Below are 14,685 nucleotides of genomic sequence, written 5' to 3' on the forward strand. Positions count from 1 at the left end.
ACTGATCGGCGTGTTCCTCGTGTCCAGCGTGCTCGTTTCTGTGGCACCAGCTCGCCGGGGAGTGTCTGGGGTGGACAGAGAGTCTCCCAGACCCCAGAGGACACGCAGAGGCAGATGGAGCCCTTTGTCACCAATGTAGACATCACCGGCTGCTGTGCTGGGGAGACCACTGAGAGGGGAATGCTGCCACTCTTGGCAGAGCACTGCTGCACAGGGTGTTCCCTTTCCTTTCTGTGCCCTGCTTTCTCCCCTCTTTTTTCTTCCTGGATGATGCAACACAGCTCTGTACAGGAAGACCTCTTTCAGCGTCCTTGGAGCACCAGTCTACGAAGCCGATGTTGCAGCACCAGAAACTCAAGCCATGCATCCTCATAGGCATCCGGATCCTGCTCCAGGTGCTGGAAGAGGTTGAGCGGTTCAGCCATTTGCAAATGCGGGGGCAAAATAATCGTCTCGGGAACGTTGTCGTTGCCAGTGAAGAAGTGGTTCAGGCATCTGTCCTCCAGGCAGCTGCACAGGTACTGCAGGATGTCCTCCAGCCGCTCCAAGAAATCCCTCCTGCCCCAGTCTGACAGGGGTATGGTGGTCAGCAGGTGCATCAGAAGGGTCTTCAAGGTATAGGTGGAAAACTGTATGCGCAGAAGCCTGTGGGCGCAGAGCTGCAGGCATCTGAGGTGGACGCTGTCAGGCTGCGCCTGCCTGGCAATATGCCTGAAGAACTTCATCTCTGCCACAGAGTAGCTCTCCAGCCAGGTCGTGCTTGGGGTGTAGGCAGCCTCTGTATTGTGGCTGCTCAGGAAGATGTCCGAGTCGCCTTGCTGCACCCCAAAGATCAACTCAATTAAGAGCCTTTTCTCCGGGCCTTGTGTCACTTGGAATTTGCAGGAGCGGTCGGAGGGCAGCATTGTTAGGCGGTGTGTGGCTGATTCGGGCAGAATCCTCCAGGAATGTCTCACCACGTTCTGGAACCAGCGCGCAATTTTCTGCACATCTAGGTAGGAGTCAGTGCAGAGGTCGTGTAGGATGCTGGGGCCCTCCCTCCCCCTCTGCTCCTCCTCGGGGTCATGGAGGAAGCAACGTGTCTCTCCTGCCGGCTGCTCCATCTCACAGGTACACACCAACTCCACCCGGATGCGAAAGTTCCTCGTCGGCCACACGGGGTCCTGCTCGAGGTGGAAGATGTGTCCACGGGGTGGCTTCAGGGGCACAAGCAGGCGGTAGGTGATGTCTTCTTCACGGGGACTCCATCCTTCAAAAGCGCTGCCCACTTCAATGGCTTTTTCCAGCAATGGGTACCACGGCTTGAAGACGACATACTTGAAGACAAAGAGGAATCTTTCCACCAGGTTCTTCACAGCCTCGCACTCTCTGTCCCAGTTCTGAACTGGCCTCTGGATGTGCTCCACAAAAAACCTTGCCGGGTCATTTGCATCTCTCTCTGGCTCACGGCTCCGTTTCCTGAGCCAGCAGCAGAGCCCGAAGAGCAGGACCAGGACTCCAGCAAGGGCCCAGCATTGCCAGTGCTGCAAGGCAGAGAGGAGCAGGGGTGCCCAGGCAAAGCCGCTCTGCTCCTGGTTCCTGTGCTCCTGGCTCATCTCCTCTACCTCCTGCCACAGCCGAGTCATCTCCCGGTTCAGCATCTCCGCACGCTGCTCCATGCGCTCGCGCGTCTCCTCGTCCGGCTCATAGCCGACCGACTGCACGTTCAAGGTAAGAATTTGCCAAATCCCAAAGAAAATGTCCACGATAGCCATGGCCTGCAGGAGAAGGGAGAGAAGGGGCTCAGTGGGGCTGGGCAGGAGGGAGGGGGCTGGCGGTGGAGGGAGTGGGGCCGCGGACCAAGGGAGCTGGGGCATGTAGGAGCGGGGCCGAGGCAGCTGGGAGGCAGCAAGGGCTGCCCCAGCCCCGGCGGCGGCTGCTCCGAGCCCTGGCCAAGGTGCTCCCGCGAGTGGCCAGGCCCTCCATGCAGGGTGAGAACCCACCCCCGGGGGCCGCGTTTCTGCCCCGGCCCCCGTCCAGCCCGGCCTCCCCCCACCTGCGCACTCACCGCTGGCCCAGGCCGGACTGGGGCAGCGCTGCTGCCGGCGCCCCTTGTATACCGCCCCGTGGAGACCGGTCCCCTCTGATGTCACAGGCGCCAGAGCGCGTCACAGGCACGCCCGCCGGCCAGCCCGCCCTTCGGCCCCACTCACAGCTGCCCCGGTGTCCTGGTGAAGGCTGGGCCAGAGTTCATGTTCTTCATGGGCCCTCGCATTGTGCTTCACGTTGGGTTTGTTGTCCTCTGCCTGCCCATGGCAATCTCACAATCACAGAACATTTTGGGTTGGGAGGGGCCCACGAGGACCATCTAGGCCAACCTCTGACTCTGCACCTGGCAAGCTTCAAGTTAAATCACACAGCCATTGAATCATTGAAGTTGGTAAAGAGCCTTAAGATCATCGAGTCTACGGGAGGCTGGAGAGCAGCCGAACAGAAAGAGATGTGGGGGTTTGGGTTGATGGGAAGTTGAACATGAGTCACCAGTGTGTCCTGGCAGGCCAAAGGGCCAAGCGTGTCCTGGGGCACACCAAGCACGGCATCACCAGCCGGGCGAGGGAGGAGATTGTCGGGCTGCACACTGCGCTGGTGCGGCCCCACCTGGAGCACTGTGTGCGGTTCTGGGCACCACAGGAGAAGGACATGAAACTCTTAGAGTGTGTCCAGAGGAGGGCGAGCAGGATGGTGCAAGGCCTTGAGGGCAAGACTTCTGAGGAGTGGCCTGGGTCACTTGTCTTGTTCAGGTTGGAGAAGAGAAGGCTGAGGGGTGACCTCATTGCAGTCTACAGCTTCCCGTGGCAGTTGCACATCGCCTGACAATATCCCAAGCCTTTGATAGCATGCTTGATGGCTCTTCAGCACCTACTGTGCCCCGCTGTGCCCCACTGTGCCTGTGTCCACGTACACAGCTGGGATGGTGCTGACGGTCACGTCTTCCCCACAGCTGGGGTCAGGGTGACTTCACCTCCCCGTGGCTGAGTGGGCAGGAGGGGTGTGACCCTTGGTCAATTGACAGGGTCCTCCACAAAGGAGGTTCCCCGAGAAGCTTCTGGACGATGTTGTAATGCCCACAGCCAGATCTGACCAGGGTATCTAATGGGGTCCCCTTCGAAGACCCCTTTTGAGTGGCCTTCTGGGAGCAGCGGCTCTGTGAACTGGAGCCCTCCCCTTAGACGGGGACGCTGTCTGAGGAGACTTCCCGGGATTGAGAGCGCCTCACCTCCTCCCTTGGGTGAGTGGTTGTTTTTCTCTGCTGGATATACCCTTGAGTGAGTCGCGGCCTAAACCAGGCAAGTGAATATTTGTTCTGGGTACCCTTGAGTGAGAGGCCTCTAGTTTGGTTTCTGGTGAGTGTACGCATGCACACCGTGGATTTTGGTGATTCTTTGTAGTCACACCCCAATAATGTCCTGAGCTGATATCCGAGTCTGTGATTTATGTTGTCGGAGTGCTAAGTAATTGGTATAAACCCAGGTTCCAGTATAAGTTGTGGAACAAGCCGTTAGAGAGCAGTGCAGGGGAAAGGGAGCTGGTGGTCCTGGGGGACAGCAGGATGACCATGAGCCAGCACTGGGCCCTCGTGGCCAGGAAGGCCAATGGGACCTGGGGTGGATTAGAAGCGGGGTGGTCAGTAGGTCAAGAGGGGTTCTCCTGTCCCTCTACTCTGCCCTGGTGAGACCGCATCTGGAATATTGTGTCGAGTTCCGGGCCCCTCAGTTCCAGAAGGACAGGGAACTGCTGGAGAGAGTCCAGCGCAGCCACGAAGATGCTGAAGGGAGTGGAGCATCTCCCGTGTGAGGAAAGGCTGAGGAGCTGGGGCTCTTGAGCTGGAGAAGAGGAGACTGAGGGGTGACCTCATTAATGGTTATAACTATGTAAAGGGTGAGTGTCAGGAGGATGGAGCCAGGCTCTTCCCGGTGACAATCAACGACAGGGCAAGGGGCAATGGGTACAAACCATCCTGGGAGGTTCCATTTAAATATGAGAAGAAGCTTCTTCGTGGTAAGGTATATAGAACACTGGAGCAGGCTACCCAGGGAGGTTGTGGAGTCTCCTTCTCTGGAGTCATTCAAACCTACCTGGACACGATCCTGTGTAACATTATCTGGGTGTTCCTGCTCCGGCGTGGGGATTGGACTGGATGATCTTTCAAGGTCCCTTCCAATCCCTGACATTCTGTGATTCTATTTCTAATCTGTTTATTGGCTACACATTCCAGCTAGAATAAAGTCTGTTTTGGAACTTATTGTCTGCATAAAATTGACATTTGTGGTGCCTCCATGACACTGAATCAGGGGAAATTCAGATGGGACATTCCCAAGAAGTTCTTCCCTAAGTAGAGTGGTTGGCCGCTGGAACTGGCTTCCCAGGGAAGGGGTGACGGTAGCAAGGCTGTCCGAGTTCAGGGAGTGTCTGGACAGCAATCTTAGGTATATGGTTTAATTTTAGGTGGTGCTGCGAGGACCTGGGGGTTGGAATTGGTGATCCACATGGGTCCCTTCCAAGTCGAGATATTCTATGCTACTACCCGGAGAGCCATGCAAGGCCAGGATGTTTTGTGGTAACGCAAGGTGCAGGGAGGCAGAAGAGTTCCTGAAAAGGCAGGTCTGCTGGCAGACCAGGGCAAGAGTGAATGAATTCTTTTTTTCACTCTGCGTGGGCATGTAGCTCTCGCTTTACCTACTAAGCTGCCTTAACTCAACGCACAATTTTTCCCACTTTTACCCTTCAGATTTTCTCCACTGTGCCACTGGAGGAAAGGGCTTGAGCAGCTGTGTGATGCCAAGCTGCCTGCTGGGATGAACCCACAACGCCTGGGAAGCCAAAGCCAAGTGAATCATGAAACCAGTACCCACCACATCAGCTCTTCTGCAAAATGCTCCCTGCTTCTGCAGCAGCTCAGCAGTGTATTGGCTTTGTGTGGCAAGGTCGTGTTTTTTGCCAGGGCTTGCACAGGGGTGTCTTCTGTGAGAAGCTGCACCCTATGCCTGTGTTCCCCGAGGAAGTGATGCACAGACACAGATGCAGCATTTGTTCAAACACAAGTTTTATTGGCAACTTTGCACATGCTAAAGCTCCCAGAAGGAACGAACGCTGTCAAAGTCAGGAGTGCGGTCGCTGTCCGGGTGGCGACGGAGTCCCTGTCACAAGCCTCCTCGCGATGGCCTCTTCAGCTGCATCGGGTCCCACTCCCCAGCGAGTGCTTTTGCTGGGCAGGAAAGGTGCGGCACCAGTTCCCACTGCCGACTGATCGGCGTGTTCCTCGTGTCCAGCGTGCTCGTTTCTGTGGCACCAGCTCGCCGGGGAGTGTCTGGGGTGGGCAGAGAGTCTCCCAGACCCCAGAGGACACGCAGAGGCAGATGGAGCCCTTTGTCACCAATGTAGACATCACCGGCTGCTGTGCTGGGGAGACCACTGAGAGGGGAATGCTGCCACTCTTGGCAGAGCACTGCTGCACAGGGTGTTCCCTTTCCTTTCTGTGCCCTGCTTTCTCCCCTCTTTTTTCTTCCTGGATGATGCAACACAGCTCTGTACAGGAAGACCTCTTTCAGCGTCCTTGGAGCACCAGTCTACGAAGCCGATGTTGCAGCACCAGAAACTCAAGCCATGCATCCTCATAGGCATCCGGATCCTGCTCCAGGTGCTGGAAGAGGTTGAGCGGTTCAGCCATTTGCAAATGCGGGGGCAAAATAATCGTCTCGGGAACGTTGTCGTTGCCAGTGAAGAAGTGGTTCAGGCATCTGTCCTCCAGGCAGCTGCGCAGGTACTGCAGGATGTCCTCCAGCCGCTCCAAGAAATCCCTCCTGCCCCAGTCTGACAGGGGTATGGTGGTCAGCAGGTGCATCAGAAGGGTCTTCAAGGTATAGGTGGAAAACTGTATGCGCAGAAGCCTGTGGGCGCAGAGCTGCAGGCATCTGAGGTGGACGCTGTCAGGCTGCGCCTGCCTGGCAATATGCCTGAAGAACTTCATCTCTGCCACAGAGTAGCTCTCCAGCCAGGTCGTGCTTGGGGTGTAGGCAGCCTCTGTATTGTGGCTGCTCAGGAAGATGTCCGAGTCGCCTTGCTGCACCCCAAAGATCAACTCAATTAAGAGCCTTTTCTCCGGGCCTTGTGTCACTTGGAATTTGCAGGAGCGTTCGGAGGGCAGCATTGTTAGGCGGTGTGTGGCTGATTCGGGCAGAATCCTCCAGGAATGTCTCACCACGTTCTGGAACCAGCGCGCAATTTTCTGCACATCTAGGTAGGAGTCAGTGCAGAGGTCGTGTAGGATGCTGGGGCCCTCCCTCCCCCTCTGCTCCTCCTCGGGGTCATGGAGGAAGCAACGTGTCTCTCCTGCCGGCTGCTCCATCTCACAGGTACACACCAACTCCACCCGGATGCGAAAGTTCCTCGTCGGCCACACGGGGTCCTGCTCGAGGTGGAAGATGTGTCCACGGGGTGGCTTCAGGGGCACAAGCAGGCGGTAGGTGATGTCTTCTTCACGGGGACTCCATCCTTCAAAAGCGCTGCCCACTTCGATGGCTTTTTCCAGCAATGGGTACCACGGCTTGAAGACGACATACTTGAAGACAAAGAGGAATCTTTCCACCAGGTTCTTCACAGCCTCGCACTCTCTGTCCCAGTTCTGAACTGGCCTCTGGATGTGCTCCACAAAAAACCTTCCCGGGTCATTTGCATCTCTCTCTGGCTCACGGCTCCGTTTCCTGAGCCAGCAGCAGAGCCCGAAGAGCAGGACCAGGACTCCAGCAAGGGCCCAGCATTGCCAGTGCTGCAAGGCAGAGAGGAGCAGGGGTGCCCAGGCAAAGCCGCTCTGCTCCTGGTTCCTGTGCTCCTGGCTCATCTCCTCTACCTCCTGCCACAGCCGACTCACCTCCCGGTTCAGCATCTCCGCACGCTGCTCCATGCGCTCGCGCGTCTCCTCGTCCGGCTCATAGCCGACCGACTGCACGTTCAAGGTAAGAATTTGCCAAATCCCAAAGAAAATGTCCACGATAGCCATGGCCTGCAGGAGAAGGGAGAGAAGGGGCTCAGTGGGGCTGGGCAGGAGGGAGGGGACTGGCGGTGGAGGGAGTGGGGCCGCGGACCAAGGGAGCTGGGGCATGTAGGAGCAGGGCCGAGGCAGCTGGGAGGCAGCAAGGGCTGCCCCAGCCCCGGCGGCGGCTGCTCCGAGCCCTGGCCAAGGTGCTCCCGTGAGCGGCCGGGCCCTCCATGCAGGGTGAGAACCCACGCCCGGGGGCCGCGTTTCTGCCCCGGCCCCCGTCCAGCCCGGCCTCCCCCCACCTGCGCACTCACCGCTGGCCCAGGCCGGACTGGGGCAGCGCTGCTGCCGGCGCCCCTTATATACCGCCCCGTGGAGACCGGTCCCCTCTGATGTCACAGGCGCCAGAGCGCGTCACAGGCACGCCCGCCGGCCAGCCCGCCCTTCGGCCCCACTCACAGCTGCCCCGGTGTCCTGGTGAAGGCTGGGCCAGAGTTCATGTTCTTCACGGGCCCTCGCATGGTGCTTCACGTTGGGTTTGTTGTCCTCTGCCTGCCCATGGCAATCTCACAATCACAGAACATTTTGGGTTGGGAGGGGCCCACGAGGACCATCTAGGCCAACCTCTGACTCTGCACCTGGCAAGCTTCAAGTTAAATCACACAGCCATTGAATCATTGAAGTTGGTAAAGAGCCTTAAGATCATCGAGTCTACAGGAGGCTGGAGAGCAGCCGAACAGAAAGAGATGTGGGGGTTTGGGTTGATGGGAAGTTGAACATGAGTCACCAGTGTGTCCTGGCAGGCCAAAGGGCCAAGCGTGTCCTGGGGCACACCAAGCACGGCATCACCAGCCGGGCGAGGGAGGAGATTGTCGGGCTGCACACTGCGCTGGTGCGGCCCCACCTGGAGCACTGTGTGCGGTTCTGGGCACCACAGGAGAAGAAGGACATGAAACTCTTAGAGCGTGTCCAGAGGAGGGTGCCCAAGATGGCAACCGGCTTGGAGAAGAGAAGGCTGAGGGGTGACCTCATTGCAGTGTACAGCTTCCTCAAGGGGGGCAGTGGAGTGGCAGGTACGGACCTCCTGTCTCTGGCGACCAGCGATAGGATACGAGGAGATAGAATGAAGCTGCGTCATGGGAAATTCAGATTGGACATTAGGAAACAGTTCTTCTCTAAGGTGGTGGTTGGTCTCTGGAGCTCCCCAGGCTCCCCAGGGAAGGGGTCACGGCACTGAGGCTGCCCAGTTCAAGGAGGGTCTGGAGGACAGTGTCATATTGTTTCATTTTAGGTAGTCCTGCGAGGAACAGGGTGTTGGGCTCAATGATCCTTATGGGTCCCTTCCAACTTGAGGTATTCTATGATTCTCTAAAAAGGAAGATGAGGGGAATGAGTTAAAGCTCCTTTCCTCAGAGACCAGCTGCTGCAGACAGAGCACAGACACTGGGCAGACTGCACTAGGCTGTGCTCACGAGTATTCCAAAATATTCCTCATGTCAGCAGGACTCTGCTTGGCTGGAACTGCTTGGCTAATGCCAACCTTCAGGAACAGCATCCAGTCCAGAATTCGGAACTTCAGAGGAAAAACCTCCAGTTACTGCAAGGGTTTGTGTCTGTCCCTGTCCTTTCTGATACAACACTTGAGTTCACTGTGAATTTGTCTGTTGCAAGGATCCATGGATTCCTGCCTTGCCAGGGAGGGAAAAACTACAACGTCTAGGCTGAACAAAATAAGCCAAATCCCTTTCTGCACGAGAACACATTTAAGGTGTGATCTCTAAAAGGGCTTTACAGGGCTAAGTGTTTTGAAAAGAAAATAATTTCCTCACCTCTCTGATGTAATAAACATCCTGTTTCTGTCCTTAACAGGTCACAGGCTTAAATCTGCCAGCAAAATAGGAGTTGGGAATTCGGGTTGTGCAGTGTGAAACAGTAGCTATGGAAGCTGCTCAGGGATGCAGAAACCCCACAGGAGAAGTGGGCAGAACAAAGATGAGGTGGCTGAACACAGCGGGCTTGTGAGAAGTCACAGAGTACAAGTACACAGCAGTACAGGAATACCCCATGGAAAGGGGAAGGCTAAGAATATTTTGAATTTCCTCAGCTGCAGTCTGCTGCAGTTCAGGAAAATGACATCATTGCATCACTGCAGACACCGGCGCCATAGGAGCTCAACTGCCCCTGCAGATCGTTCCCCTGGAGAACCGCTTATGGACACGAGTAATCCCCCCCAGTTCCACGGGACTCATGCCGATGGCGAGCTCTACTTTCAGGAGCAAGCCTCGGTAGGCTCTGGCTCAGTCCTTACCAAGGTGAGACACAATGTGGGTCGTGGAGCTGCATCCCAGTTATTATAAATGAGCATGTGGCAGTTGCACTTTCCCCCGCCTCGCCCTGAGAACTGTGCACTGGTGACTGCCCATTCCTCCCCCCTGCCCTTCTCAGGACTGGGGCCTTCCATGGAACAGCTAGCGGCTTTCTTTGTGGAGACCCAGAGTCAGTGGATAGGGTCTTCAGCAGAGGAGGGGCTAAGAGTGCCCACAGCCCAGAGAAGCCGAGAAGCTTCTCAAAGGCCCACACTCGGGGGCGGGGCGTAGAGAAGCTTCTGGAATGCCCACAGTCAGATCTGAGCAGACTCTAAATGGGGTTCCCGCTGGAGACTGCCCTTTGTGTGGTCTCCTTGGAGCTGCGGGTCTGCCATGCTGCCAGAGTCGCTCCCCTTAGACGGAGAAACCATCTAAGGTAACCTCCCGGGATGGGGAGCACCTCACCTCCGCGCTTAGGTGAGTGGTAAATGACTAAACATATGTTTTAATAATTCACTCGTCTGAAGCAGACGAGTGTGAAGTCCTCGTCTGGAACAGATCAGTGTGAAGTCCTGGCTGCAGTAGCCAGTGTTCCTCTTTGTGCACAAATAGGGCAGAGAGGGCTGCGGTTTTGTTTTGTGAGTGCGTGTATGCACGCTGTGGATCCTCATTCTTATTTTGCTGTATCACAAATAATCTCCTAACTTGATATCTGAACCTGTATTTTATGTTACGGAGTGCTAGTTAGTTGCATAAACCCTGTCCCTAATCGGTTTATCGGCGGTGTTTTTCTTGCCAGAATAAAGTTTAATTTTGGACCTTGTAGTCCGCCTAAATTTATTTTTGGGGTGCCTCCATGACATTTAATTGGCGTAGTCGGCAGGATTATCAGAAATGGAGACATTATTTCGGGATTACAGCTGTGATAATCCTTCTGTGACAACTTGCACCCAGACGGGAGTGAGCTGGTGCGGTCCGGCGGTGACGGTGGCTGCGTGCGCCGCTGCTTGTGTTGCCGTTGGCGCCATCGTATGTGCTGCCTTTGGCGCCATCCTATGTGCTGCCCTTGGCGCCATCCTATGTGCTGCCTTTGGCGCTGCTCTGTACGCTTGTTTGAAGCAAGCTCGAAAGCAGCCTGAACCGCGCGAACAGCCAGAGGGGCGTGATTATGAAAAGGAGCTGGAAATACATAAGTTGAAAGAGCGAGTACGTTTGTTAGAAGAGCGGGAAACAGATAAACTGAACAAGCTAGTACGTTTGTTAGAACAAAAGCTTGGGCTTAGAAGCAGAGCAAAGCCCCCGAACTCGGAAATCTATTAGAGATCCTGAGGACTGGGACGAGGTTCCTGGGGAGATTCTGATAATAGTGTTGAGGAAGAGGAGGTAGAGACAAAGAATGTACGTCCTCTCATTAAAACTGAGACACACACAGGGCCACGGGCTGGAAATCCTCGAACTGCCGTTCGTAGCATCCCGTGGACAGGACCTGAGCTCGGCGACTTGCAAGCTACATTCTCACGCAAGCCAGGCGAACCAGAAACGGAATATCTCTGGCGCGTTTCGCTTACGGGCGGTGATCAGATATTAGTAATGAGGAAGCCGCGGGCTTTTGGGGACCTGTTGTGTTTTTAAGTGATGGTCCGGACGGTAATCAGCCCATAACATCTCGTGTGGCTTACTGGGCAGGTGGTGTAGATTCCAGAGAACACGGAGAACCTGGCATTATTAAAATACGAGGCTTGTCGAAGCTGGTAGAAGGCGTTCAAAAGGCTGCTTGTATACAAGCAATGTATGGGAGGGGGCATTCACTCCCCATGGCTGCGTCAGTGAATCCCACCCACCTTCGTCCTCTCATCCGGGGGATTACCGGGTGCCTTAAAGATATGTGTCCAGTCCCTCAGGGAGAGAATTCAGGAAGTCATCGATCGTAATAAACAGAACCCCCGAAATCCTCCCGCACATGTATTAACTTGGGCTGAAGTCCTACACAATTTAGTCACCTACGGGCGTGAAATGGGATGGGTGGACTCGGTTAGCAACACTGACGGGAACAGGAGAGTTTGGAAAATGGGTTGGGGGGCTTCCCCTGGACGACTCTCTCCCCTCCCGCGACCGATTAAACCGGCCTGGCAATAGGGAGCGAAGCCCTTTGTGGCGTCAGGCACTCGCCTTAAGGGTCTCTCAAACGATGCTACACCAACTCTCTGGGGAACATATACAGGAGCTGGTGGGATTACTAGAGGGGAGGACTGAGAACATGAAAAGAGCACCGGCAACCGCTCCTCCCCTTGAGAACAGCCGAGACGTTAACCCTTTCATATCCTCACGAGGGGAATGAAAAACCAGAGGCTGCGGGTTGGGATCTGGACCGCCCGACCCGCCTAGTACTTTCTTGCCAATGGTCCGCTGGTAAGGAACCATACATACATATTCCCGTCGGGTCAAAGCGGATAAGTTTAAAATTCTTGATTGACACAGGTGCCCAAATCAGTGTTTTAAACAAGCAACAAGCTGATAAACTCGGGATTAAACCATCAAGGAAGGCTATTAATATAGTAGGGGTAACGGGTGCAGTGGAAAGGTGTCCTTTAGCTCGAACTCAGTTTTGGCTGCCTGGGGAGAAGCGAATGACGGCTGTGGAAATAGCTCTGAGCCCTTACAAGGGAAATGTATTGGGATTTGATATCTTGGAAGGTAAATGGTGGTGCTTGCCTAATGGTGAGATTTGGAGTTTCGGGAGCCATGCTGCAAAGGCAGCTCGCATTAGGATCTTGCAACTCACCTCTGTGCCACTGCAGCTTAAGGGGGCTGCTGATATTAGGATTTTGCAAGTTGCTTCTGCTTTGCCGCCATCTAAAATAACCTGCACTCACAACCGCAATACCCACTGCCAAATGCAGCAAAACGGGGTATTACGGAAGTCATTATTGATCTTGAAAAAAGACAAATAATCAGCCGCACCCACTCTCCCTATAATTCTCCGGTTTGGCCCGTTCACAAACCTGATGGGCAGTGGTGCCTAACTATTGATTATCAGAAACTGAATAGCAATACCGCATCCCTAACAGCTGCCGTACCAAATATATCCTCAGCAGTGACTGCAATACAAGCAGCAGCCCATCCATGGATGGTCACCTTAGATGTCAAAGATATGTTTTTTATGATTCCCCTAAGGGAGGAAGATAAAGCACAATTTGCTTTTACCTGGGAAGGGAAACAATATACCTTTACTTGGCTCCCTCAGGGGTACAAACACTCTCCTACTATTGCCCATAATGCCCTTGCCACACTTATTGATGCTGTGGAGGTTCCCCCATACATTTGCCTATATCAGTATATAGATGACATCTTGGTGGGCGGAGATAATAAAGGACAGGTTGGACAAACAGCAGAGACTATTTGGAATCTATTGACACAGACTGGATTGGATATTCCACCTTCCAAGTGCCAAGGTCCTGGGCAGGAAGTTAAATTCCTAGGGGCTTGGTGGATAGTGGGAGCTATGGCAGTGCCTGATGATACCCTAGCTACTATAGAAAGGGGGGAAATCCCAAACAACAAGACAGATTTGCAACAGCTATTGGGTACACTAGGGTATTGGAGAAAGCATATTCCAGGGTTTTCCGTGATTGCCTGCCCCCTATATGATCTACTCCGGAAAAACAAAAAATGGGATTGGACTTTACAGCATACAGAGGCCCTTAATGTTCTAAAAGATGAACTTAAAACCTATCAGAAATTGGGCCCACTGCATCCACAAGACCCATTAAGGGTGGAATGGGGATTTGCAAAACATGCTTCTTATTGTGGCATATTCCAGAAGGGGCCAAGTGGACCAACCGGACCCCTGTTGTTTTCTTCCACCGCATTCAAGGAAACTGAACAACAATAATCAGAGTGGGAAAAGGGACTCCTCTCACTCACCCGAGCAGTTAAAGAGGTAGAGAGACTACGTACGTCACAGGACGTTATTGCGCAAGGTCCTTTCCCTCTGTTAAATTCTATCCTTAAAGGGTCACCCCCCCCCGAGGGGGTGGCACAGAAAGCAACAGTACAAAAGTGGTATGCCTATTTGGAGGGAGTTAGTCAGTTGTTGCCATTGAAAGAGGGTCCTGTTAAAATTTCAAAACTCCAACAACCTGTGAACGCTGATCCAGTCCTGCTGAGCCTGTCTTATAAGCCCTCCCCAATTAAAGAAGCACCTGAGTTAACCCGAGACTCAGACACACAGCGGGTCTGGTTTACAGATGCATCATCCCATCGGATAGGGACAAAGTGGCAGTATAAGGCAGTAGCTTTGGAGATTGCCACCGGGAAAACAATAGTTGAAGAGGGGGAAGGTAGTGCTCAAGTAGGAGAGTTACGTGCTCTCTTGTTAGCAGCAGCAGCAGGAGCCTCTGCAATTTACACTGATTCGTATGCAACTTATAAAGGTGCAACTGAATAGATATGCCGATGGGAATGCAACCAGTGGGAAGTAAGTCGCACTAGAGTGTGGAGAGCTGAAGACTGGCAAAGACGCTTAGAGGTAGGCAGGTCACAGCCCTCGAGTGTGGGCTGGGTAAAAGGACATGCAAAAGATGGAACCCGGGCTGCCAAATGGAACCAGCAGGTTGATCATCTGGCCCAAATTAGAGTGGTTAAAGGCATATCAGAGGAATGGTCACGGTTGGCCGAATGGCTACGTGTTAAACGAGGCCACTCTGGGAAAGCAGATCTGTGTTATGAATGCCGATCTCGGGGATGGCCAGTGTCCATGGAGACAGGTGAAGCAGTTTTGACAGGCTGTCCGCAGTGTCGGATAAGACTTAAAGCTGATCACCCAAATCAGGCCCCGGCCCAGCACATCAGACAGGGCAAGGCTCTCTGGAGTACGTGGCAAGTTGACTACGTCGGGCCATTAAAACCCTCTCATGGAAAAAAATACATCTTGGTGGGAGTTGAGGTGGTACCAGGACTATCAATGGCTACGGCTGTCAGCGCTGCCACTGGAGACCAAACAGTGCAAGTATTGTGTGAGTGGTTTAGTGTTCTACCTGCCCCTGAGGACATCCAAAGTGATAATGGCACACATTTCACAGCTGCCACGGTTCAAGATTGGGCTAGGAGGGAAGGTATTAAGTGGGTGTTTCATACACCATATTACCCCCAAGCCAATGGGATCGTGGAACGGACCAATGGTTTGATTAAAAAATATGCAGACGTCTCACGACACGGCTGGGACACACGGCTGACACGAGCTGTCTTCCTTGTTAATAACCGCTGGGGAAGCTATGGGAGCCCCAAAATTAGGGCATTTTGCCCTGATAGGCCAGTTACCAATAGTGGCTCTACAACAGACAAAGGGACAGACCAGCCCCCAAG

The 14,685-nt window shown here is 54.1% G+C and overlaps 2 protein-coding genes across 2 annotated transcripts; both read right to left on the reverse strand.

The window, feature by feature from the left end:
- Positions 1-302: 302 nt before the first annotated feature.
- Positions 303-1,754, reverse strand: LOC135989730 (inositol 1,4,5-trisphosphate receptor-interacting protein-like 1). Its single transcript, XM_065636762.1, has one exon. It carries the CDS (start codon positions 1,752-1,754, stop codon positions 303-305), a length of 1,452 nt encoding a protein of 483 aa, XP_065492834.1.
- A 3,830-nt stretch (positions 1,755-5,584) lies between these two features.
- Positions 5,585-7,036, reverse strand: LOC135989707 (inositol 1,4,5-trisphosphate receptor-interacting protein-like 1). The gene has a single exon (XM_065636724.1). It carries the CDS (start codon positions 7,034-7,036, stop codon positions 5,585-5,587), a length of 1,452 nt encoding a protein of 483 aa, XP_065492796.1.
- Between the last annotated feature and the right edge of the window lie 7,649 nt (positions 7,037-14,685).

The sequence above is a fragment of the Caloenas nicobarica genome, chromosome 5, assembly GCF_036013445.1.
Source record: "Caloenas nicobarica isolate bCalNic1 chromosome 5, bCalNic1.hap1, whole genome shotgun sequence".
NCBI lineage: Eukaryota > Metazoa > Chordata > Aves > Columbiformes > Columbidae > Caloenas > Caloenas nicobarica.

Coding starts and splice junctions, on each gene's coding strand:
- LOC135989730 (XM_065636762.1), bottom strand. CDS start 1,754: ATGGCTATCGTGGACATTTTCTTTGGGATTTGGCAAATTCTTACCTTG.
- LOC135989707 (XM_065636724.1), bottom strand. CDS start 7,036: ATGGCTATCGTGGACATTTTCTTTGGGATTTGGCAAATTCTTACCTTG.